Source organism: Candoia aspera, chromosome 1, assembly GCF_035149785.1.
Source record: "Candoia aspera isolate rCanAsp1 chromosome 1, rCanAsp1.hap2, whole genome shotgun sequence".
NCBI lineage: Eukaryota > Metazoa > Chordata > Lepidosauria > Squamata > Boidae > Candoia > Candoia aspera.
The window spans coordinates 131,984,360-132,011,265 of NC_086153.1; the positions used below are offsets into that span (position 1 = coordinate 131,984,360).

At 36.4% G+C, this 26,906-nt stretch overlaps 1 protein-coding gene across 1 annotated transcript in view; it reads left to right on the forward strand.

The window, feature by feature from the left end:
- Positions 1-26,906, forward strand: part of CSMD1 (CUB and Sushi multiple domains 1) — a 1,072,463-nt gene that overhangs the window by 883,441 nt on the left and 162,116 nt on the right. The window contains exons 29-35 of the mRNA XM_063298442.1: positions 6,186-6,324; positions 9,840-10,027; positions 12,230-12,424; positions 17,426-17,542; positions 18,653-18,766; positions 20,120-20,215; positions 26,114-26,317. Coding sequence (XP_063154512.1) covers positions 6,186-6,324; positions 9,840-10,027; positions 12,230-12,424; positions 17,426-17,542; positions 18,653-18,766; positions 20,120-20,215; positions 26,114-26,317 — 1,053 coding nt within the window. The remainder of the gene's footprint in view (positions 1-6,185; positions 6,325-9,839; positions 10,028-12,229; positions 12,425-17,425; positions 17,543-18,652; positions 18,767-20,119; positions 20,216-26,113; positions 26,318-26,906) is intronic.

Genomic DNA, 26,906 nt, shown 5'->3' on the forward strand with positions numbered 1-26,906 from the left:
CTCCAGCACCACAACAAGGTAATGATCCTTTGCTGAAGAATAAAAAGAAAGAGTAGAAGGTGCAGAAAAGAAAGAAAAAAGGAAAAAGTAGAAAGAGAAAGAGAAAAGAAGGAAAAGTAAGTCTACAGTAAAGAAAAAGGAAAGAAATATATAAAGAAGTGACTTTCCCCCTTCATCACAACAACTATAAACAATTTTAATAACTTATCACCTTCTTTTAAAATACAAGAAATGACCACTTCTTCCCATATCCCATCTCTTATCTATAAGCAGATCCATACAGCATTGTCAGTCCTGGTATCTGCAAAAGTCCATTAAGGGTTACCAGAAATAACAGCATATCTATTTTAACCTTGATCAAATAAACCAATTTTATATTCCTTCCTTTTCCTTCTAACAATCTTAATATTTAGTCCATTCAAATAATGTTGTAGAACTTGATTTCTATTTATTTTTTATTTTCCCCTTCTCATTAGATTCTTCAAAATCTTAACAAGCCTCTTTTGTAAATCTAATGTAGGAAAATTATCCAGGTCACTCTCTTAGTTTATTGTTTCTATATCCCTTTTAATTATTAAAACATTAGCCAGTTTCTTTTGTATGCCCAATTACATCTTTTTCCGTGTAATTCTTATAGCCTGTCATTTGTAAATCCATTTTCAACTCAGTCTTGATCTTGTCAGATCAAACTTGTTCCTCCTCCATAACATCTTTTAGACAGTCTGTCTATAGAGACAGAGACTTTTAAAATTAACTTCTGGGTCCATTGTTCAAAAATATCCTTTAATATGTCCAATGTTAAAATATTTTACTTCATTCTGTAATTGTAAGTTGAGTTTAACTGTTCTTCTCCTTTAATTATAATCTTTAGTTCCTTCTAGTTCCCTCTAATGTCCAATTTTTAAAATCTTATCTTATTATGTTTCAAAACAAAAGTATTTTCCCGTGGGAAGGATTCTTTATAATTAATTCCAAAACCTTATTTCAAATATATATGGACCCTTAGTCTGTTTGTAATCTTCTAAAATCAAAGTTTTAATCACCCTTTTGCTGTTTATCCCCCTCCCCCCATTTTCTTTATGGTTCTTAAAGAAACTGGTATTTAAAACTCCTTTTGCTAAGTATTTAAGAAAACTCACTGGGTACTATAAAAGTTGTCAGTCCAAAGATTCCTAATAGGTGAAAGGCAGTTAACAAGCAATTTCCAAAAGTGATTAGAAAAGGAAGTATGTGAACTTAGTGTCCTTTCAAAGGTGTCAACCACAGTTAGAGCAAAATAGCTATTTCCTTGTCTCCCATCAGAGCTCTAAACCCACAGGAGACCACTGTCTTGTGGCCTCCTCATGAGGAGCAGCTGTCTGGAGCACTGTTGGACAATCTCAAGTCCTCTCCTTGTCCAGAGAGGTTTCGAAGAGCCAGTCTACTTGCCAGCTCTTTATTCCGCCACGATCATCAGCTCTGCTTTTCCACCATTTCATCCTCTGGAAGTTGCGATTTTTTCCCCTGAAATGGGAAAAAAGTGCCTGAGCACTTAGTGCCTGAGCAAATGGATTGAAACATCCTTTATAAAGGAAAAGGATATTATCTGTTCCTTTGTTTAAAAGGGGACAAATGGGAAGAAAGAATCCTGAAGATTTTGTTGTTCTATCCATTTCTAGAAAAAAACATTTTAGAACAAAATACTCTGAGAAGTCTTACAGAATTGTGTTTCTGTGGAAAGCTTGTTTTGTTCATGGCAACAATATAAATTCATTCATTCATTCATCTAATCATTCATTCATTCATTCATTCATCATATTTATATGGCCACCCATCTCACAAAAAAATTACTCATGACACCTATAGTGCGGAATTTTATTTCCAGAGACGTTTGCAAGGGCTATATTCATAAGACGTTTTAAGCATTTATACTGGAGAGACTTTAAAAGGCTTTTTAAACTGCTGTAATCACATTTTTGCTTCATTTAAATTAACACCAAATTGGTCTGCTTGTACACTGATATAATCAGATGCTTCTCAGATAGTCCCTTTCTCTTTCATCAGGTGTTTAGGGTGTTGTTGTTTATTCGTTTAGTCGCTTCCGACTCTTCGTGACTTCATGGACCAGCCCACGCCAGAGCTTCCTGTCGGTCGTCAACATCCCCAGCTCCCCCAGGGACGAGTCCGTCACCTCTAGAATATCATCCATCCATCTTGCCCTTGGTCGGCCCCTCTTCCTTTTGCCTTCCACTCTCCCTAGCATCAGCATCTTCTCCAGGGTGTCCTGTCTTCTCATTATGTGGCCAAAGTATTTCAGTTTTGCCTTTAATATCATTCCCTCAAGTGAGCAGTCTGGCTTTATTTCCTGGAGGATGGACTGGTTTGATCTTCTTGCAGTCCAAGGCACTCTCAGAATTTTCCTCCAACACCACAGTTCAAAAGCATCGATCTTCCTTCGCTCAGCCTTCCTTATGGTCCAGCTCTCGCAGCCATATGTTACTACAGGGAACACCATTGCTTTAACTATGCGGGCCTTTGTTGTCAGTGTGATGTCTCTGCTCTTAACTATTTTATCGAGATTTGTCATTGCTCTTCTCCCAAGGATTAAGCGTCTTCTGATTTCCTGACTGCAGTCAGCATCTGCAGTAATCTTTGCACCTAGGAATACAAAGTCTTTCACTGCTTCTACATTTTCTCCCTCTATTTGCCAGTTATCAATCAAGCTGGTTGCCATAATCTTGGTTTTTTTGAGGTTTAGCTGCAAGCCAGCTTTTGCACTTTCTTCTTTCACCTTCATCATAAGGCTCCTCAGTTCCTCTTCACTTTCAGCCATCAAAGTGGTATCATCTGCATATCTGAGATTGTTAATGTTTCTTCCAGAGATTTTAACTCCAGCCTTGGATTCCTCAAGACCAGCTTGTCGCATGATGTGTTCTGCATACAAGTTGAATAGGTAGGGTGAGAGTATACAGCCCTGCCGTACTCCTTTCCCAATCTTAAACCAGTCCGTTGTTCCGTGGTCTGTTCTTACTGTTGCTACTTGGTCGTTATACAGATTCTTCAGGAGGCATACAAGATGACTTGGTATCCCCATACCACTAAGAACTTGCCACAATTTGTTATGGTCCACACAGTCAAAGGCTTTAGAATAGTCAATAAAACAGAAATAGATGTTTTTCTGAAACTCCCTGGCTTTTTCCATTATCCAGCGGATATTGGCAATTTGGTCTCTAGTTCCTCTGCCTTTTCTAAACCCAGCCTGTACATCTGGCAATTCTCGCTCCATGAACTGCTGAAGTCTACCTTGCAGGATCTTGAGCATTACCTTACTGGCATGTGAAATGAGTGTCACTGTTCGATAGTTTGAACATTCTTTAGTGTTTCCCTTTTTTGGTATGGGGATATAAGTTGATTTTTTCCAATCTGATGGCCATTCTTGTGTTTTCCAAAATTGCTGGCATATAGCATGCATTACCTTGACAGCATCATCTTGCAAGATTTTGAACAGTTCAGCTGGGATGCCGTCGTCTCCTGCTGCCTTGTTATTAGCAATGCTTCTTAAGGCCCACTCAACCTCACTCTTCAGGATGTCTGGCTCTAGCTCACTGACCACACCGTCAAAGCTATCCCCGATATTGTTATCCTTCCTATACAGGTCTTCTGTATATTCTTGCCACCTTTTCTTGATCTCTTCTTCTTCTGTTAGGTCCTTGCCATCTTTGTTTTTGATCATACCCATTTTTGCCTGGAATTTACCTCCAATGTTTCTAATTTTCTGGAAGAGGTCTCTTGTCCTTCCTATTCTATTGTCTTCTTCCACTTCCGCGCATTGCTTGTTTAAAAATAATTCCTTATCTCTTCTGGCTAACCTCTGGAATTTTGCATTTAATTGGGCATATCTCCCCCTATCGCTGTTGCCTTTTGCTTTCCTTCTTTCTTGGGCTACTTCTAGTGTCTCAGCAGACAGCCATTTTGCCTTCTTGGTTTTCTCTTTCTTTGGGATGTATTTTGTTGCCGCCTCCTGAACAATGCTGCGAACCTCTGTCCAGAGTTCTTCCGGGACCCTATCTACTAAGTCCAGTCCCTTAAATCTATTCTTCACCTCCACTGCATATTCCTGAGGAATATTCGTGAGCTCATATCTAGCTGATCTGTGGGTCTTCCCTAATCTCTTTAGTCTGATCCTAAATTGTGCAAGAAGAAGTTCATGGTCTGAACTACAGTCAGCTCCAGGCCTAGTTTTTACCGACTGTACAGATGTCCGCCACCTTTGGCTGCAAAGGATGTAATCAATCTGATTTCGGTGTTGTCCATCTGGTGAAGTCCATGTGTAAAGCCGTCTCTTAGGTTGTTGGAAGAGAGTGTTTGTTATGCAGAGTGAATTGTCTTGGCAAAATTCTATCAGCCTATGTCCTGCTTCGTTTTGTTCTCCCAGGCCATACTTACCTGTAATTCGAGGTGTCATTTGACTGCCCACCTTAGCATTCCAGTCTCCTGTGATGAAAATAACATCTCTTTTAGGCGTGTTGTCCAGTAGGTGCTGCAGATCCTCATAGAACTGCTCTACTTCAGCTTCTTCAGCATTTGTGGTTGGGGCGTATATTTGGATCACTGTGATGTTAGATGGCTTGCCCTGAATTCGAATTGAGATCATTCTGTCGTTTTTGGGGTTGTATCCAAGCACTGCTTTAGCCACTTTACTATTAATTATGAAGGCTACTCCATTTCTTCTGTGGTCCTCTTGTCCACAGTAGTAGATCTGGTGGTCATTTGATGTGAAGTGGCCCATTCCAGTCCATTTCAGTTCACTGACGCCCAGAATGTCTATCTTTAATCTTGACATCTCACCAATAACTACATCCAATTTGCCCTGGCTCATAGATCTTACATTCCAGGTTCCGATGGTGTGTTGATCCTTAGAACATCGGATTCGCCGTTCACCACCAGCACCGTCGGCCGCTAACCGTCCTTTCGGCTTTGAGCTAGCTGCGTCATCACGACTGGGGCTAGTTGAGCTCATCCTCTGTTCCTCCCCAGTAGCATTTTGACCATCTTCCGACCTGGGGGTCTCATCTTCCGATGGTATACCGACATAGCTCTGGTTGTACTGATCCATTTAGTTTTCACGGCAAGAATACTGGGGTGGGTTGCCATTACCTTCCCCAGGGATCGCATTTAGTCTGACCTCTCTGTCATGACCTTCCCGTCTTGGGTGGCCCTTCACGGTTTAGCTCATGGCATCATTGAGGTGCTCAAGCTCCAGCACCACGACAAGGTAACGATCCTTTGCGGAGTGTTTAGGGTAATGCATATGAAATGGCTCTGTTGCTGCTGTTACCTGGGTTTATTTTCCTTTGAAGGATGATTTTCCAACTGGTTTGATTATTTTTATATTGGTTTTGTTTTCTTTGTAATCTCAGATAATTAATCCACTCTACCACTTCAGAACATAGTACACATTCTCATGTGTTGCTTGGAGATCCAGGTGTACATGTTTGAATAGAGAAACATAGAAAACACAATAGAACACAAATAAGTGAGAGAAACCTGCACATTATGTTGGCTGTTTACTCTGAAAATTCAGACTGCAATCCTTTGGCAGCTGAGGACATATCCCAGGGAGCACAAGTTCCTTCACTGTGTCCCTCTCTCTTGCATAGGGGAATTCTCCATTGTACTTCGTCTCTCACCTTCTTCCAGGCTTCATAGCTGGTGCTTTCCAACTTCGGGAAAGTCTAATCTTGTAAAGCTCCAAAAGAGAATAAGCAGCAAACATTTAGACAAGGTTGAGAATTAGCCTAAATTTAACATCTCTTTTGGAATGTAGTGGAATTGAAACTTTTTTTCTCAGATAAACAAAAAGAGGGCAGAAAGATAGAAACATCTCTCCATTCTGTTTCCTTCCCTCTCAGTCTTTATTCAGTAAGACAGAGAAATGTCTCCGGTGCTCTAACTTCATTGTGTAGCTGATTTATTAAATGAAGTTCACATGTCTGAGGGAAGAACTTTGGTACTGGAGGGTAAATACTGTATTTACATATTTCTTTATGTAAGAGGTTTTTATTGTACTTAAAATTGCTGAGATAAATACCTGAAAATGAGGTGTCAGAAAGAAATGTATAAGAACCTATATTGTGATGACAGTTTCCAGGGCTCAGTTTTGACATGTGATCATTTTGATTTTCTTATTCTCTCCTGTGTGGCAGCTGCATGTGGTGGAAACCTTACAGGCCCAGCTGGTGTTATTTTATCACCAAACTACCCACAACCATATCCTCCCGGGAAGGAATGTGATTGGAGAATAAAAGTAAACCCTGATTTTGTCATTGCTTTGATATTCAGAAGGTATTATTTCAAGGATTGTGCATTTCTTTTACATGTTTTCTTTTAAAATGTCACATTTAAAAATTAATGAGTCTAGCCAATTACTTTTTAAAACTATGCCATAGGCAGGGATAGGGCACTCTTTGGTAGCTAAAGGCTGCATTTAACTGGAGGGAATGGGTGGATGGAAGGCTGCAGAATGGTTGGATCTGAGTTTTTAAGAAGTGATTGGGGGATGTCTTTTTTTTTTTGGGTAGCATGCCAATTTTAGGGCATATATCCTACCATTTTCAGGGTTTGCCCATTTTAATATGTTGGGAAACTATCCTGATAGTGCTCAGCAATAATGATCAGAAGTGGGGGGGGGGCAATCTGCAAAAATGAGACTTGGAAGCTAATTGTTGCCCATCTATGGCTTACATCTGTAGCAATGCTTCATGAGATATAAAGCAAGTAATGGCATGAGAAAAATGTATGAGAGCCACTAAAGGATCCATCTAGTCCTATGTCCATCAGAAGGCAGATGGTTTCCAGCTGCCTCTGCTTTTCCTGTGGTCAGATTATAGAAGTGCCAGATGTAGCCTATCTCATATAATGTCAGAGAAAAAATAATAATATTGAAGAAATCTGCCTCAATCTGAAAGTGCTAATGCGATAGTTGGATTCAATGGAGTAATATAAGTTTCCATTTAACGCCTTTCATAACCCAGATACAAAAACTGTAATATTTTAATAAGGTTATAAAAACAAATCATTGCATGAGTAGGATGAAACCTTATGCAACCTTATACAAGTTTCTTAAACTAAATCTGGTTTCGTTTAGTGGGATCTATTCCTGATATGTGATTATAGGGCTGAATTAAGTAAATTAATGTACTGTATAACCTCTGTTTATGTGGCTTCTATGGAGCTAGATTGAAATAAAACTTGCAAAAATATAAATCTTGCTATATACTTGTAGCCACAGTGTGCAAAACAGTATAATAAAACATAAACTACAGCTAAATTCATAAATAGTCTAATTTATCCTGATAAATCACAGTCAGAACACTACCGAGGAAATTGCATGGATGCCATCTCCAGGAGTCAAGCTCAGTAGCTGGTGTGCCATCTGTGGCCCTTTTGATGTGGGAGGCCTTGATTACAATCCCTTATGTCCTAATTACCTCTAAACTAGATTACTGCAATATGCTCTATTTTGAGCTGCATCTGAAGATTATCCAGAAACTTCAGCTGTTGTAAAATATGGCAGTCCACATGTTGGTGGGTAAAAGCCATTTCAGCAGTCTTAGTGCTATATTTTGGGCACTGCATTGGTTACCAGTATGTTTCTGAGTACAATTCAAAGTACTGGTTTTGAGCAATATAGCCATATATGTCTTGGACTGTGTTACTAATGGGACTGTTTTCCACAAGGAGAATCTGTCTATTCATATGTGATCAGCTGGAGAATTGAGGCACCTGGTCCCTTTCTCTTCAGATGTTAGAGCGGTGGGGGCTAAGCAACCTCATCCTTCTTGAGAATGCTGTTCCTAAGATCTAGACAGTCCCTATATTTTTAGAGTTTATGAATACAGCAAAAATGCTGCTATTTCATCAGGCTTTTAGACCAAGGAGTCTTTCATACTGTGATTTTTTTAATGATGCTTGGTTGATTGTTTATATTTATTTATTTATTCAATATATATGGCAGCCCGATTCAAAATGACTCCGGACAGTTTACAGGTGCCTTGTTTAGCAACTGTTCACAGTTACAAGGTGATGAAAAAGTAATTTTATGACCAATCCTCTCATTTATGACTCCGCAGGTCTGTAAAGCAAAGGAAAGCTGAAATAAGATCATAAGCATGGTTGTGATTTCACTTAGTGACTGCTTTGCTTAACGACCAAGTTGCCACTCCCAGTTGTGATCACTAAATGAGGACTACCTCTACAAACATTGAAAAACAAGATAAAAACATCAACCTCAACCATTTCTGGCATTTTTATTTAAGTCAGTCAGATTTTGTGGAGAAGCCAGGTTATAAATTGTGAAATTAAACAAAATAATTTGAACAAAGAAATGCACTCTCTTAATTCTCAGCAATGGGAGTGTGAAACCCCACACTTCATCACACTTGCCATCTTTTATCTTTATGTTTTGTTTTATTGATTTTATTGTAATTTCTTTGTTTGATTGTTGTGAGCTGCCCAGAGTCACTGAGAGTCGGGCAGCATGCAAGCTTAATAACTTATTATTATTAAATATACAAGTCATACTTTCAAATTTAACAACACCATAACATCACTTACTTGTTTGGTTCAGAGTAATATGTGATCTCATCTGCTGGATTTTGTAAACCCTGGTTTCTTGGGGCTTAAAATTGTTACGCTGAAGCCATGTTAAGTTCCATGAAAGAAAACAGTATGAACTCCAGACTGAACACAAGTATGCAAGAATGAAGAAAATATAACAGTTACCAGAAATGCAAAAATAAATTACCTAACATAACTAATACATCATAATGTAGTAAATCTGTTATCTTATACAAGGTGATAACAGAAGGTCCATAATAATTATTCAAATATTTCCAATTGAAGGGGAGCAACTCTTTTCCTCCTAAATTCCTAGTGATTGATGACTTTTTTCTTCCAGGTTAGATCAACCAGTTAATGGATAACAGCTGCAGCAATATATTGAAACAAAGGTTCAAAAACCAAAATGTTACTTACAATATTTATCAGGATATAATTCATAAATGCATGCATACTTTTTATATGTTTACTGTGTAAACCCTGTATGTCTGACCCAAAATAAGTTTCATTGAATTGAAATGGGTCTTACACTCAAGCAACTAAATTTAAAATCAAAGCTTTAAAGCACAAGGAATATTCTGGAAAATATTTTTCTGCCCTTTTCCTCCAAAACCCCATGCTATTTTATCTAGACTTAAATAAATTATAAGTTATGCTATTTGAAAGTTTATGTTATTTTGCTGTTAATCTGTCCAAGTAGGTTTGCATCCATAAGGGACCCTGCCCTAGCAAGAGTTGCAATTACTTTCAGTAAAATATATTTAAAATATTTGTGTATATTTTAAAGAAAATTGGGCCTATTGGTGCCACTTTTCTCATATGAAATGTATGATCAATGTTGGGCAAATAAGATTCAGTATTAGTTCCCAACCTGCCAAATTATTCTTTTTGAAATAAATGCTGCTGGGTTTAGCTGGGACAGGAGCTACCAGGCCACTGTGATATAAGTCTCCACCTTTTCTTTTATATCTAGAAAAGACTGATGAAAGCCTTAGAAGCAGAACTATATGCTAAAATTTGACTTGCAGAAAGTAAGGAATAAAAAAGGGATGAACAGAAGACATGGAAATCAGTTACAGAATTATACCCTGTACTTTACCATGCATACATACATGGGTGTTTGGAATCTTTTTGTGAAAAATAGATACAAATGATAAAGGAAAAATAATTGGAACACTGATATTGTCTTTTTCTCTTCCCCAAACCCAGAGACATTTTATTTTCTTGGTTTTCACTTTCAGTTTCAACATGGAACCTAGTTATGATTTTTTGCATATTTATGAAGGAAGAGATTCTAACAGCCCTCTGATTGGCAGTTTTCAAGGCTCTCAGGCCCCAGATAGAATAGAGAGCAATGGCAATTATCTGTTCTTGGCATTTCGGAGTGATGCTTCTGTTGGCATGGCAGGATTTGCCCTTGACTATAAAGGTAAATTTAAAACAATATATATGTACCATATTGTAAAATACAAAGTTCATATATTTTTCATCCAGTTTTAATGTTAATTTGTGTTCATTTGTAGCAAAATTAGCAATAAAAATATGGGAATGGTTTCATTTGATTTCTAATCTTCCATAGGTGACAAAGATCATTAGTGGCGCTCTCTAGAGTAGTGCTCAGTGGTAATGTCATTAAAATGGTTGCCTATTATTTTAGTTACATTGGACTGATTTTATAAAGTATTCTTACCATCTTAGTTATACTGGGCTGATTTTATAAAGCTTTATCAAAAATTGCAAAACTGTGCTTTGATTTATTTCACATGTGTTGCAGCCACCTTATTTAGAAGTAATGTAAATAGGCCTCTGCAATATATTATCCATACTTTAATGTTCATACATTAAAATCACACTTGTTTCAATACCAATTTAGAGCCGTTTAATGTTTTTCCATAACTACTTTCAAGTTTCATCTGGAGGCTGGACTGAAACCACTTAGATAACCACAAGGAAATCCAAAAACTGAGTATAAATAATATTTATTGAAGGAGGTTGAAAGCTAGTACCGAAAAGCATTTCAGCATCTCTGCTTATTCACAGTCTAGCATTATTTATAAGATGAGCTTCAAACCTTCTTCCATTTGGTTGTTTATCCTTCCCTACTTAACAGAGAACTTGACCCTCCCCTTTGGGCAAGCTGCTTGGGTCCATTGGGCCTTTGTTTTTACAGTAGTCAGGCTTGCTCTTAACTTGGTTTCTTAACTGTCTTACCATGACTGGTTTGCCCTCAGGTTAAATCCAGTCCCCCACTTCCTCTATTTTAAGTTTTCCATTTGAATGATATAATTTCTTTAGACATCCTATTTTCCAAAATATTTACATTTGCCCAACTGCATACAAATTCTCAGTTTCAAAGCAATTGTGAAAGGTAACAACCTATAAACATCCTACTGGTTTCAAAAGAATATCCGGTTCTCTGAAGAATCAGTCAAATTTCATATAGATAGGAGAAAGGATGAGACCTTACATATTCCCTGAGATGGAACATATCTATGGATAGGTGGTATACTCCTGTTGAAAACACATCTGCACTTTGGGCACAAATGGTAAAGGAGTGCATATATTATTCATTTCATATAAAATGAAATTTTCTACTGTATAAAAATATACCTTTACTTTTTCTGACAGATACTCATTACCAGTCATAATATGTGTAATTACATAATGCCATTTGATTTTTTTGCCCATAAGAATGCTGGGTAGTGCACTTTCCCTTAGCTTATTGGCTGATTTATTTATTTATGCTTAAATTAATTTATCTGCTTTGAATTCACAAGCTTTTTTTCCCCTAAGCTATGCCAATGCTTTGCAAACAAAAATGAGTAAATTAAATGTGCATGACAAATACAATTTTTCAAAGGCCATCCAAAACAAGTATGTTTGTAACAGTTGCTTTAGCATTGTAGATATTAACAAATATATTGTCATCTTTATTGATATTGATATTTAATCATGATGTTTTTATTTTCCTAAAAAGTGGCTATTCTTCAGATACTGCAAAACATATAAAATATCCTTAATGGAAGGCATTTTTATAGTCTTGACTTATAAATATTGTAATTTGTATTACAATAGAAACCTATAATATATACTCAAAAGTCAGTCCTACCAAGTTCATTGGGTACTGGGAAAATGGATACTGAATCTTAGCAACAACGAAACATGCAAAGTATTTTTTTTTTTCCTATAGAAACATTACTTGCAAATACTTGCAAATATTAAGCTCATTAAAAGCTTTCAGGCCCTTTTCTGATTGGTAATCCAGAAGGACACTATGGCTGGTGGTGTTGAAAGATATGTCAGATCCAAGAGAACTGTTAAGACTCCCAATTCCTGAATAGCTCAGCTATCAAAGGAGACCAAAGCAGTCTCAGAACAATATCATGACTGAAAGCTTGTCTGAAATGTGTCCTCATAAGCAATATTGTCTTTATGTGCAGTTGTAATCTACTGAGTGAAGAAAAAGATCGATGGATAGACAGATAGACTTACTCAGCTAAGTCAAGATGGGATAGGAATTAAGTAAACAGGCGGTAGCCTTCATCATTCCTGGAGTGGATCATGTTGATTCAGCTTGATTCCTCTATTTTATTTTAAAAGGAGTCTTAACCCTCTTTCTCTTTTTAATTAGAAAAACCACGGGAAGCTTGTTTTGACCCTGGCAACATAATGAATGGAACCAGAATTGGAACAGACTTTAAACTTGGATCAAGTATTACTTATCAGTGTGATTCAGGATACAAGATTATTGATCCTTCTACTATCACTTGTGTGATTGGTGTTGATGGAAAACCTGCATGGAACAGAGTTTTGCCATCTTGTAATGGTATGTTTTTTTTTTAATGAGAAATTACATGAGCTCTTGGAAATACAACTAATCTCATTGTTCTCTCTATTCTGGCATTCTGACAGTATGCTGCTAACACAGGGGGGCAACTAAAGGAAGAGAGAAGAAAAAGCTCTTGGTTTACTTTTTGGGATTTATCTTTGCTCCCATGCCTACTATTGCCACTTAAGGTGAAATAAGAGAAGAAGAGAGAAGACAGAGAAGTGGTTTTGATGGGGGAGATAATAGGAGGGCTTGTAGTAAATTATATTATGTGCATGGGATAACCTGGAAAATTCATCACTTTCCTTTTTTTCATTTAAAAAACTTGAAGAGCTTCAGTAGGCCCATTTTTATATCTATGGAACATATATGCAGACATATGTAGATTCAGTACTACAATACCAGAGAGCTCTTGCTAACCAGAGTAAAGAATTCTGGATACGGTAGACAATATGATCAGTTTTAAGGTAGGTATGTTGATGATTATGAGCGACCAAGTCAGTGTTGCTTCTTAGCAATCCCCCCAGAGGACCTGTTCCCAACCTGGTACTTCAGATCTTCCAACAGTACAGCCGCAGCCCTTGTAATTAAGTCCATCCACCTTGAAGCTTCCTATGTTAGATACCTGAATATTGTGTCACATAGCTAGTTACTTAAGGGATCAGGTAACTTGCTCACAGTATGTTGCTCCATATAAATAGTTTCATTATCTTGTACAATGGATGTGGGACATGGGGCAAAAATGCCCCCCAGTCCAAAAAATCAACCACAAAAATGTGCTAACAATTTTGGCCAGCCAACTAGCTGTGATCCCTTTTTCTCAGAGGGAAATACATAAATAAGCAAGGAGCTCCCAAAACCAAAAGAATTTGCTACCCCTGTAGTATAAGAATTAGGAGGATTGTCCAGCCAGCCTTCCTCTGAGATGCTGCTGCTGCTGCTATCTGTTCAAGCATGTCCGATTCTTGGCAATTCTATGGACCAGCTCTCTCCACATTTTCTGATCTTGTATGGCTTCTTTTAGTTGTTTTATGCTCTGGCTGGTGTTGACTTTGATGGTGTCTAGTCACCGTGTTTTTTGGCGGCCTCGTTTTCTTTTACCACTGACCATTCTGAGCAAAACTGCCTTTTCCAGTGAGTCTGATTGCATGACATGGCCAAAATGTCATACTTTGGCAGAACACTCCAATTTTATGAGCTTTCCTGAACCTGAATTATTATTGGGTATATTTATGAGTTTTGAAATATTATACACTGTACGAATTGCTTTAAACCTAAGAGAAGCAGAAATGTCTTAAATAACTGGTGCAGAGGTCACTGAGAAATGGAATGGTTCTCTCATGCTAATTTCTCATTTACCTAAAGCCTTTCCATTTCTCCTCTGAACTCTCTTACATTGTTAAAATCCCTTCCAGTGCTGTTGAGTGACTTTCCTTCCAAGGCGCTTTGTCAATTACTCTAACAATAATGATGACAATAACACTGAGGATGAAAAGGGATTTGATTGTTAATAAATGTTATAAATAAATATTAATGCAGTTTTTAAAAATAGAAAATAATTTCTTGCAGATAGCAGATGATTTCATTTTGCTAAGCTTTCTTTATATTAAGGTATTAAAACAATGAGTAGATAATAATAGGTTAAAAATCAGACATAGAAACCGATCATTTAAAATACTATATATAACTTCACAATGTGTATCCAGTGTCATGATATTCAGATTTTAGATATAAAACAAATCCATATTTACAATGCAAAGAGAAAATAGTTATTTGAGACTGAATCCAATTGTGTTCAGAATGTTTTGTTTCAGCAGATGTTTCTGTGAGTGGAAAATGGGTTGAGAGATTTCTTTTGCTGATTCTCCATTCTACACACATACAGTATGCCACAGGGAATTGGGAGATCTTTTGGCATGGCAGGGATATGACTACAGAAGAAAGAGGGACATCAGTGAAAATCATATTTCCACTTTCTTCTCATTGAATCATCCATTGAGCCAGAAAGCCTTCAAAAGTAAAGGAACATACAGCTCTTGGAAAAAGTCCTGGCTACAAAAAGACTCTATTTCTCAAATGATGTTGCTTACAACTCTTAGTTGTTTGTTTGTTTGTTTATTTATTTATTTATTTATTTAATAAATTCACCGCCCATCTCTCCCCAACGGGGGGACTCTGGGCAGCTTATAATAAAATAAGATTAAAATATAAAACCATTACAATTACAAAATACAATAAAAATATAAATATAATAAAATCTACATGGTGAAGAGATCTTAATCAGACCTTCAGTGTGGTAGGTCCCTCCGGATCACTTCATGGTGCTAGCCATCCCCAGGTGTGATTATTTGCCCTCCCATTCCAAGCCTGCCTACAAAACCAGGTCTTTAATCTTTTGCGGAAGTCCAGGAGCGAGGGGGCTTGTCTCACCTCTGGGGGAAGGATGTTATATTTTACTCAAACTACATGGAAGCATAGATAATATATTTCCATGTGTTTCCATAGTTTTACATCTGTTGCTAAAATAAAAATGTTCTGTTATAAAACCATATTGACTTGATGTGCTCCTATGACAAAAACTATGCATGTATTTAGGCACGAAAGCCGGCTCGGTGACTTTGGGCCAGTCACTCTCTCTCAGCCCACAATGTCAGGCTTGGGCAACAAGCCAGTCGGTCAATTCCTGTCGCAATCAATGGATCAACATGCGGTTGAACCGAAAAGCAGATCCTGCATCCACGGGAAAACACTAAGAAGAAAAAAAATAAAATAGCACAGAAGTATTTCTCATCAAGTTGATGGTAGTTTCCCAAACAAATTTATACAAGGTATTAATGCCCCCTCCAAATCTGAAGTCTGAATCTTCTGTGAAGATCTCCAGGACAGAAATATGCAACTGGATTTAGAAATCTATACTGATTTATAAGGCTTCAGAAGGCATGTAGATCCAAATAACTGCAAGTAGAATTCTATTTTGCACTGATATTTTTTTCCATAAAAGCCAAAGTAAATCTTGCTTAATTTAAGAAGAATATGTTGAGATATTTTGTATCAGCTTCCTTTAGTTTGTGACAGACTCAGTTGAAATTTATAGCCCATCTATGAATAGAGACAAATTCAAGGAAGAAGAATCAGCCCAGCTTAGAAGCCTAGGAATGATGACAAAATAAGACCTCTCAGTATGGTCTTTCCATGTTCAGAGGCTGCCTGTGATCCCTCAGATCATTTGAGAAGATCTCAAATGTTATTGTTATTTGTCAGTTTCCCTTTTGGGCTGCTGCTTATGGAGAATACCTCCTATAATACTATAGAAATACCGTAATACTGTATCTCCTATAATGCTTTAGTATTAGGGAGTAGATAAGAATGGACCAGAAGAGGGTGTTTTTTTTCCCCCCCAAAAGAGATTTTTCCAGAAGAGCTCAGGGACTCCCTAATGAAAATTTCATCTGATGCCATTATAAATTATATCTTAAAGGAATCTAACACAAAACATTTACATATACTTCTTTTAAATTAGGCAGGCTTCACCCCTCAGCAAATTGATTTGCCTATTTTGCTAAAAAGGTTTTTTTGTTTTGTTTTGTTTCGTTTTAAGTTATAGTCATTTATAGATGGAAGGTCAATAGTCAACAGAAGGCACAAAGCTTTAGGTTTCCAAACAAATGTTCTTCAGACTGGCTATTTCCAAATTACTGATCTGAGTTCTGAACCAAATCTTGTGGAAAGTTATAACTGAATGAAAAATATGGGAGATTTAGTCACTAGTTTGAGCCTATTGTCTCCAAATGTTAAAGAACCAATTGGCTCCTGGCTGGCCATTGGGTAACAAGTTTGAAAATGAGTTTGAAAGTGAGTTAAAACAGCAGAAGGAGGAAAACTAGACATTGTTGGGGAAGCTAAAACAGATTGCATTCTTGTTCTGGAGGCCCCTTAACTAAGACAATGCCACTGCCCCTAAGGCAGCAGGCTGTTTTAGCAGGGCAAGTTATTTTGGCTGGTTCCTGCTTTTCCTTGGAGATTTCACCTCCCACAAAATTTGCTCCATAGGGTAAACACCTTTTGATTGGCATAGAAGATGGTGAATGGGAATGGCAATGTTTGAGAAAAACACCTCTCCTTCTCTTTTGCTCATTCTCTGAATTCCTCCCCTGAGTCAAGGAGCCTTGTTTCTCCAGAGGATATCCACTAGAAACAACCTAAAATAAACATGCTTATACATCAAATACTATAAAAGATAGTTGTAGAAAAGCTTCAGAAAAGTAAACCATAGACATTGAATAGTATTTATGCCTCAGATCTCATTAGATTATGAATGTGAGATCTAGAGAATGTTCTTTCAAAACACAGAAGGCATGATGAACCCCATTATTGCTTTTAAAATTCCTATTGATCACAGTGGCAATGGGAAGTGCACATTTAACTCTTGGCTGTAAGAAATTTAATCATGCTGCATGGCTGTTCCAAAACTGTCGGTATTTGCAGATGCAAAGTGATGCATGTGTCAAAAGCATGGGAGCTAAAATAGCAATACAGAGCAGTTACTTGATCTGTTTCAAAAGTTTACTTCTTTTGTTTGTAAATACAAATCTCAGCACAATAATCACAGAGGAATAAAGCAACATAAAACATGGTCAGTCATGATATTAATCATGCAATTTTTAATTTGTATTATTATTATATTAATATTCTATATCATATTAATTGTTCAGTAAGCAGGCTGGGGGCAGATGGAAACTTTATTAGGATCACCTTTACACCATTAATGGGAATAGCAATGAAATATACTGTGAGAAGAACAAGGTGGACTTAAATGACATTTTAAGAGATACCAAGATTTCAGTATAAGTACATTTTCTAAAAAGTAATTATCCCTGAATATTTATTTCCATGTGAGCTAATATAGAATTCTGTTGCAACATGTATTAAATGTACTTATTTTTATTATAACTCATTAATTTGACCTATTTTTCAATATTTACACATATTCTTTCTCAGCTCCCTGTGGAGGACAGTATACTGGATCAGATGGAGTCGTTTTATCACCAAATTACCCTCAAAACTACACTATTGGGCTGACTTGTCAGTATTCAATTACGGTGCCTAAAGAATTTGGTAAGTTCAACTTTTCACTAATTCTTTGTTGTTATTTATTCTTGGTGTTATTTTCTTAAAGACTACTACATAAGCAGAGTACTGGCAATATAATACCAGTAAGAACCATGGCACATATGTCAACTCCCCCCACCCCCGAAAGGTGCCTGCAAGAACTTAAATTTAAATAAAAAATAATAATTAAGATTCTTAATTAAATCAGCTAAAATCTCACAAGGTTTGGGAATCTTGTGAGAATTTTGTGTTCCCATCTGAAATCTTATAGATTTTACTCATTGGAATATACACACATACACATATAGATGTATATCCACATAGTTGCATACATACCCATACCCATGCCCTTGTAGCCACCAGTGATCTCACAACCAGAGGTTTGGAACAATTGGGGTTGACATGTTGGGTGGCCTTTAAACTGGCACAGGGATTTCCTAGTCTGTCCAGAAAGCCACTTAATATGCCCTAGGCCTTGGAATAGCCAGGAGACAGTAAAACCATTCTTTATTGCATGAGCTTGTGAGCATTTAAAAATATAGCTACATTTTATGGTATTTTGTTTTTTGTTTGTCTTTTCCAAAATAAAACACAACTCCAGCATAACCAGTACCAGAGCAAAGCTTCAGGAAGAGTATAACAGCCCTATTTTTATTAGTATTTTTTTCCTGCACTTTATGACCTTGTGCACAAACTTAACCAAGTAAAACTGTGACATAAAACCTATAAAACTTTGAAATTATCATGTATTTCCAAAATACAGATCATAATGTCAGAAACATTCTGTTCACTATCATGTTATTAAAACAGTGCCTTGTTAATTCTATTCTAGAAATGAGGATATTTAGATGACTATTTAATTAGTGGTCATAAATAATTATTTGTGGTGTGCAAATAAGACACCACATATAGTTAGAGTAAATCTCCAACTATATAGTAAGATGCACAAAATCAAACACAATTAAACTTGTGTTTACCCCTAAACAAATTAAGGGAAGTAGAGATGCAGTTGAATTCAATTTTTGCTTACTTAAAAGTAAATTTCCCTGACTACAGACTTAATTTAATTTGTTTTGCATTTAATTAATATTTCCTTTTGTTACTCATGTTTTATAGTTGTGTTTGGACAGTTTGCCTATTTCCAAACAGCTCTAAATGATGTGGTAGAATTATTTGATGGAGAACATCCTCAAGCTAGACTTCTGAGTTCACTTTCTGGATCTCACTCAGGTGAATAGTACTCTTTAAAAATATGTAAAGAACACTAGCTAACAGTTTCATAAATGTAAAATCTCAAATCAGCAAAATGGAATGTGCCATTATTTGCATATATGCAGAGTGTCTTACTGGGCAATGTAAATGGTTATGCCAGATATTAATATATGGCCTGGAAATGGGCAGAAAGTTGTTTTTTTAATGCATATAGACACCCATTTCATTCATGAACAATGTAATTAATTCTTCTAGTCACTACTACAGTCACTTTCCCTTCTCTGATTATTTGTGTAATTTTTTTTCCCTCCCCAGTTACTAAATTCTATTTAATGTAAAATTATATAATAAAGCCAATAATATTTCATCTGTATTTGACCAATTTGAGTATCCTCAGTAAAAATTAAGGCTGATGAGGATAGTATGTCCTAGATTAGTCACAAGTTTCATTCCAGCAAATTATTAATCTTGAGTCATAATTATGTTGCTAATAAAAAAATGTATTTGTGTAATCAGTTCCTCTGTTCCTGATGTTCAGAGGTGAGTGCTAATCTTTTGATGTTAAAACCACATAAAATTATGAACAAAAGAAGCTATCAGCAGGCTTGGGGAAATCTAGGATAGAACAAACATTTTATAATGGACTTCTACTTACTCAGTATGTTTTCCCCTGCCTATTGTCCAGTATGCTGCAAATCTGCTCCAGCAGGTCCCTAGTCCTCCAGATCAAGATCTGAGGAATGGGTATAGGAACCTGCCAGTAGCAATTGGTTCTACCAGTGTGACAGTTCTGTGAATGAATAAACACTGATGAATTTCACTCACATTTTTCAGAAGTTCAAAAAAGTACTTTCAGGAAGAAAACATTTAAGATGGGGAATAGTACCTTGTCAGTGGCTATGGACTCTACCTAATAATTGGGTGGGATGAAAGGAAATCTGATTGAGAAATGAAATTGTATAAAATATCATAGATGAGACCAGGGCTGACATGAAGCAGGGAATAGGAACATTTTGTTCTAATTTATAATAGTGCTAAAACCAAATAATCTCAATGGAGAAGGAGAATAAAATTTAAAGAAAATGAATATTTCTGAAACAAAAGCTGATTCAAAAAAATAAGTTCTGTTCAACATGCATAAAATATATAATGGACATACATTATATTTATATAATGGAATATATTGTATAATAATGACTTCCATTGCACCTACTTCTTTCTTTCTTTTTCTTTTTCTTTTTCTTTTTTCTTTTTCTTTTTCTTGCTTTTGTACAAGAAAGCAATGTTCCATGTCTACATATGTAGAAATAGATTTATATTTATCTTGTTTATGTTCCCTTCCTTATCTCTTTTTTTCCTTCTAATATATAGGAGAGACCCTGCCTTTAGCTACATCCAATCAGATTCTCTTGAGGTTCAGTGCCAAGAGTGGAGCATCTGCCAGGGGCTTCCATTTTGTCTATCAAGGTATTTCTGTTAACTTTCTGCTTTCCTAGGTTTTGTTGTATGTATATACTATCATTATTTTACCATTTGGAATGGAAAATGCAATAAGGTATGTAATATCATATAACCTTGGCTACTACCTTTCATCTCAAAAGCTATATTTCTTGTTTTGGGATTTATGAGATGAGAATAATTAAAATGTGCTGTGAGAAATGTATGAAAAATACATGGTGGATATCTCACAGCTAGGTTTCTCACATAGAAGATTCTGAACTCGCTAATTAAACTCTAGATGTAGAGCATTTACGTGGAAGTGACTCATGCCCAAAGGAGGTAGCAGAAGGAAAGTTCAGAGAATATGCATAGGTAATCCAATCCCAATGTTTTTAAATTCAACTGCTAGTTTTCAATGGCCTCTACTGCTCTCAGAAAGGCAGAAAGCATTTTCTAAGTGTTTGCTTTTGGCTGTTGGACTTTATGATGGCTGATTCCCCCACCCCTTGTTTTTTCAACATGCAAAACAAACAAAAAGTAGCTTTCTGACCTCTTCAGGTATGCAAGGTAGGATTATATTTCCTAGGAATTTTGGAATTCTGCCCCAAGTTAGAAATACTTATAGAAATAATGTGGAGGTTCCTGTTATTTGTTAAGTAACAAGGGTAAGAAGAGCATGACTCTCTGACTTGTAATACTTTCGGTAAGAGCACTTACAGTAATGTTACTTTAGCAACTTATCAGTGCAGTTAATGATAATTTTATTTACATAAGCATTAATCCTGTTTCCTGACAGAAACTCTAATTTCAATACATTCAACCTAGGCCAGGCTGAGATTATTAGCAATACAATCCTATGGATATCTGTTTACAAAGAAATCTCAGCCTGTTCCATGAGAATTTTATCTTAATACATAAGTTTCACCCTAAGGCTGAAATCCATGGTGATTTTCTTGGAAATAAGTTGTCTTTTATTCAGTTGGATATACAATATTTCTGACTACTTGTGGGTGGGATTCTGCTGGTATAATAGAAATATAGGGCAAAAGGATGTAAATCTGGTTCTTTATACCTATCATACCTACCTATTTATATATAATTGATGCATTGCTATCCCAAATATTTTATTTTAAAAATGTATTTAGCATAGGAAATTAAAATCCATATCTGTGTCTGAAATATTTTTACTAAGAGCAACCATACTGGCAGATTACCATATTAGCTTATTCCGTCTTCTTAAATAAGTCCCAATTTAGCGGTTCAAAAACTGTCCAGATTTAGTTACCCCTACATCTTAGTATCCTTGGAAGTTGCAGCTCTTGGATCAGTGTTACGTTGGCAGAATATTGACAATTACTCTCCTTGATACATTCCTCACCTATGAAAAGTTTACTGTTCTGCTACTTTGGAAGGATAGAGACATATTTAAAAATTAGTGTGGGCTTATCTTATTCTTTGCTTTAACTTTACAAAGTCTTTCTGCTTCTTCCACTGCCTTTCCCAGTCTGGGTCAGGAAATGTGACCAGATACAGAGACAGCAGACAGACTTTAAAAAAACAAAGAAAGAAAGAAAAATTGGAAATGCTGTTTGATTCTCCCCCTCCCTCATGACAAAAGACCCTAAATCATCTAATCCCAGATTTTGAAAGAATTCTGCTCTTCCATATATTATTTGAATACATTGCTTTTTATTTGCTTTTTCTCCAGTGTCCAGCAGAAAGCACAATGCAGCAAAGAGACTGATTGATCCACATTTAAGAGGTTCTTTAAATTAAAGAAGTTTAATATCATGGAATGAAATTTGCTCTCAGGTGAAGGGAAACTATTTTTTAGGTGTTTGAGAGGTTAGATATTCAAAATGCGTGGTGGCATCTCTTTGTTGTTGTTGTTCTCTAATTCATTTAAAAGTACAGTTCCAACATAAGAAAGAAGCATTTCTTTATCTTATAAAGTTGTCCCATTATTGTTATATTGTTTGGTAGAAGTGACAAATATGTGCCTAGAAATTTTGTTTTGTTTTTAATTGTTATACTACAGCATTGAATTATTTTGTCTAGCGGCATCTCAAAGTGAAGTAAGTTAGCCTGCTTTATTTATCTTTGGAGAATGTATCAGCTATACAAGTTTCCATTTTTGAAAGGTGAATGCTGTGTAATGCTAGTTGTTAAAAGATGTAGTCATGGCCATGTGATTTCTAACATTTAATTAGCTTAGATTGGATTAAATTGGCCCTGACCCTACTGGCCTTTTGCAAGGCTTTAAAGTGATGGTTTTGTCAATGGGCTTGAGGATCCGGATGTGTGGCAGAATCCCTGCAATGGTTATGTTGATTTGTTGGTGGTGGTTCTGTTTTTCACCTTGGCTGCTGATTATAGAGGGCAGATGGAATGGCTTTGAAGGACTGGAGGAAATGCTGCTACCAAGGCAACAGTCAGATAAAAGGGGGCTGAGCCCAGGTCAAGAAAGTAGCTTGAGTCAGACAACCCCCTCCCTGGTTCACAAGAAGAGGGAGGGGAGAGTGCATTCAGACTTGCAAGAATCTGTTACTGTAACTGTTACCATAAAAGTAGTACTGAATTACATGTGCTTTATGATTATTTTAACTGTTGTTAGCTGCCCAGAATCATGACTTTGAGATAGGCGGTCATATAAATGGAATGAATGAATGAGCAAGCAAGCAAGCAAGCAAGCAAGCTACCTCTATTTGGGAATTTTCAATCTTCTTGGGAAATTTCTCAGGACTGCCTGCTTATCAATGTTTAAATACCTTTGAAAGCCACATCCACATTTCTGAATGAACACTTTTAATCTGGCCTACAAAGTCAGTCCTTGAATTTATCACCTCCTATTCCAGTCTGACTCAGTTCCATGTTCACTTTTCCACTAGACTGACTTCTATTTTGTTTCACAGCATTGAAAAATGAAGAATAATTACTATAGAAAATGCACTTGGTGTCTGATGCTATTTAAGACTAGCTTGTCAGTACTAGAGTTTAGAATTAAATTGAGGATTAGGAGGAGAAAAAGAAGTTCTATAGCTAACATGATTGCACATTCTGAACAGAATTGTTACAAGATTTGATTTCTATCCTTAGATTTGGATATAATGGAGGTTTTTAATGCCATTTTCTCTATTATGTATTTCATTTTCTGTCATAAAAGCTATCTTCCTTTTTCTCATAGCTGCATTTTTCTGTATATCATAATGCACAGAAAATTATGATTAGCAGTAGCTATGCCACAAATGGTGAGCTCACCTCTGAAAAATCCACATTATTGACATTTTGTGATATTAAAACTAAATGTCCTCACATTTTCAGTACAATTGTGTTTTAAAGGGAATAATTTGCATTCATTTCCATAATTATACTTGACTTGCTTACTTGCTATAGTACTTCAAAAACAGTCCTGCATAAGACATTAATGTATAAATCCATACAAAAATGCTTTATACATTGCTCTGATGAGAAGCAATCAACCATCCACAATTTCAGAGCCTCCTCTAAAACGTCTTTCTTTCTAAGGGCTTATGTTCACTAAAGTTTGACTGAATGTTATGATATGGCTTTCCATCAGTTCTTGATGATGTTGATGATTGGATTTGGTATCCATTGGCAACTGCAGCTTTTTCAGTGGTCATCATTTAATCATTGATCATTGCATATGATTAGATCAGCACATAATGACAGGATGATAAGAAATGGAAGTGAAGGGGATTGTGAGATATTGCCAGATATGGGCTGTAGGAGGAGGATTTTGAAGGGAGAGTAGAGGATGGATTCTTCTGTTTCTGTCTACAGATTTATTAGAAAATCTTGAGATTCACCTGGCCATTTCAGACTGTTCACAGTACAATTCTTTTTGACTGAAGCCAGAGAGAATATAAAAGAAGGATGCAATTCATATGTTTGATGCTTCTTTAGTCTCTACTGTTGAACTTTCAGGCAAGCTTATCAGCAAACTGATCTACAATTGGAATGACAAGGAACCTGAGCAACCTCAGTAACTAATCTCGCAGCAGTCTCTCCAGCTGATTGTTATCCTAGAGAACCAGGCAAAGTGCACCAGGGAAATTGTGTTTTATAATGATTCAGTTTCTGTGTATTACTAGATATTGCAACATAGCTACAGTTCACATTCAGAGTAGTAGCATTTACTGAGTAACTGTCAAAATTCTAAGTTGTATTGTATCTGTTCCCATGGACATTTTTGTTTTTCTTTAAAAAGCAGTATGATAATCATTTGAGGGATGATTGAGGCATTGTTAATATTAATAGTTCTTGTGTGTGCTACACTCTCAGATTATATAAAATTAAAGAACAGTTGCTTAAGAGGATGATTTTTAATATCTTGCATCTAACTGAACTAGATATTCAGAACAACAAGGGATTAGTCCAACGGTGGCTTGTTTGGGACTGTGTACTGTGCTGTAATGTGGCTGCTATTGTTGCTACAGAATAACATCTGCATTGGGAAAGGAATATTTCTGCATAATTTAGTATTGGAGGAAGAAGAAATGCATAGCCAATCACTGAAATGCAGCACTGTTCATTTTTCCATTACCTCTAGTAGAAGCCATCAGCACAGTCATATAATATCATTTTGCAATGCGGAATGCTGTTACTACAAGCCACAGTCAGTTCCAGGATTTTTTTGAGGACTTAGACATCAGGAGATCAATGGACCCTTTAGTTCTTCTCCTTTCATATTTTGGGGAAACATGTAGTGGTATAATAATGGCTTCCTAATTTTCTGGTGGTGTTCTTTCTTATTGTTGGTATTCTTTGTAGAGTCCTGGAAAGATACCCCAGGTGTTTTGTTTGTTTGTTGTGTGCAGTTAAATGGCTGTTAAATGCAGCCATTTAACTGCAAACTAATTGGATTTGATCATATAGTAAAAGATTAAAAATAATTAAATGCTAAGTGGAAGCACTGGAGAGAAGAGGTAGAAAACTCTGAAGTATTTTAAAACTTACTATACTTGCTTATTAGCTTGTTTGGTAACTATTCTGATGCTAATATCTCCTTTTGCACATTGATTGTAAGGGTACTTGGCTCCATGAATGATTGGGGCAGAAAGCAACTTCTGAACATATCACTTTGCTTGACAAAAGAGCCTTTAATAGGAGCTTGGCTTGGAGACCTTTAATGGTGGCTTGACTTGGACAATGTCTACTATCAGCACTTCCATGTGAAGGTGCACAATTCAACTTCATATGGCTTCATATGCCAGTTCTGTTGTTGTCTTCTTGTTTCCTTATGCAAGTAGTTTATCTCAACAGAGAGATGACAGATTTCACACACAGAACAGCAAGAGCTGCAATGATTTCCTGTGACATTTTCTTGATTGGGCAGAACCAAAGTACTGAAGTTAGATGAGCAGGTAGAACTCAACCTTTTTCTTACTGCCTTTTAGGCTCAGTGACAATTTGTTTCTACCTCTTCTACATGAGATGCACAGAGTCAGAGAAGCTATATAAGTAGCCCTCTAAGTTTTTGCTGCAAAGCTACCACCAAAGCTTAGAAGAGGAAATGATTCAATAATGGGGCCTTCCGAATCTTGGGGTATATCAAGTACCCCATCTGGTTGCCAGCCTCTGCAAGCCCATATTCTACCAACCAGTAATTGATTATCTGCTCTATGCAACCCTATGCATGCTAATATTAAATTTCCATTTCTCATAAACGTAACTGCGGTCAAGGATATCCTGAACTGGGAAACAATTTTCTTGAACAGCGGCTTGGTTTATTTTTGGTGTGAAAGCTCTGGAAAAAGTTATCTGAGGAATCAGCTCTGATCAGTATGTTTAACATACACAGAAAAGTGTATTAGAAACTTGTATGAGTAGAGCAAATTACCTAAAAGTAAATGCATTCATTGAATTGGTGACACTTTTCCAATAACACTTCTTTTTTTCATGTAGCGGTTCCACGAACAAGTGACACACAATGCAGCTCCATTCCAGAGCCAAGGTATGGTAGAAGGATTGGCTCTGAATTTTCAGCTGGTTCTGTTGTTCGCTTTGAATGTAGTCCTGGCTATCTTCTACAAGGCTCCAAAGCTATCCGCTGCCAGTCTGTGCCCAATGCTTTAGCACAGTGGAATGACACAGTGCCAAGCTGTGTGGGTAAGGCTTATTATTTTTAGGTCATCTGTTTCTAAATCAGAATTTAAGAACATCATTAGTTTTATCAAGTAGTTTTAAACAAATAAATTCCCTTGCCATTGATTAGAGTTGGCTATGTCCAATTTAAAAGAGCAGTATGTCATTTCAATTGTAATTCAGTACTAGCTGATTGATAGACAGAATAGAATTTGACATAATAACCTATTAGATTAGCATAGTTGATGCATGTTCTGCTAATTTTTATTAACAAGGTGACTGCCTCTAAAATCATAAGTTTAAGATGCACCTCTGGCAATCGGAATTATGCTAATAATTGGACTTACCCTGAAACATGCTTTGCAATATTAGATAATTAATACAATTTAAAAACAATATTCTATTTTAACTTTACAACTGATTTTTGTTGTATTTTATTGTAACGAATCAGAATGGTGTTGCCTAGCAAACTGACCATTTGCTTACTGTGTTTTGTGTGTGACACTTTCCAGTAGAATTGTGTTTCTATTTTGGATTCAGTTGTTGTTCCTCCAGAGATTTGTATTACGCAATTCTTTATTGTACTGATAGGGATAGTATGCCTGTAGAGAAA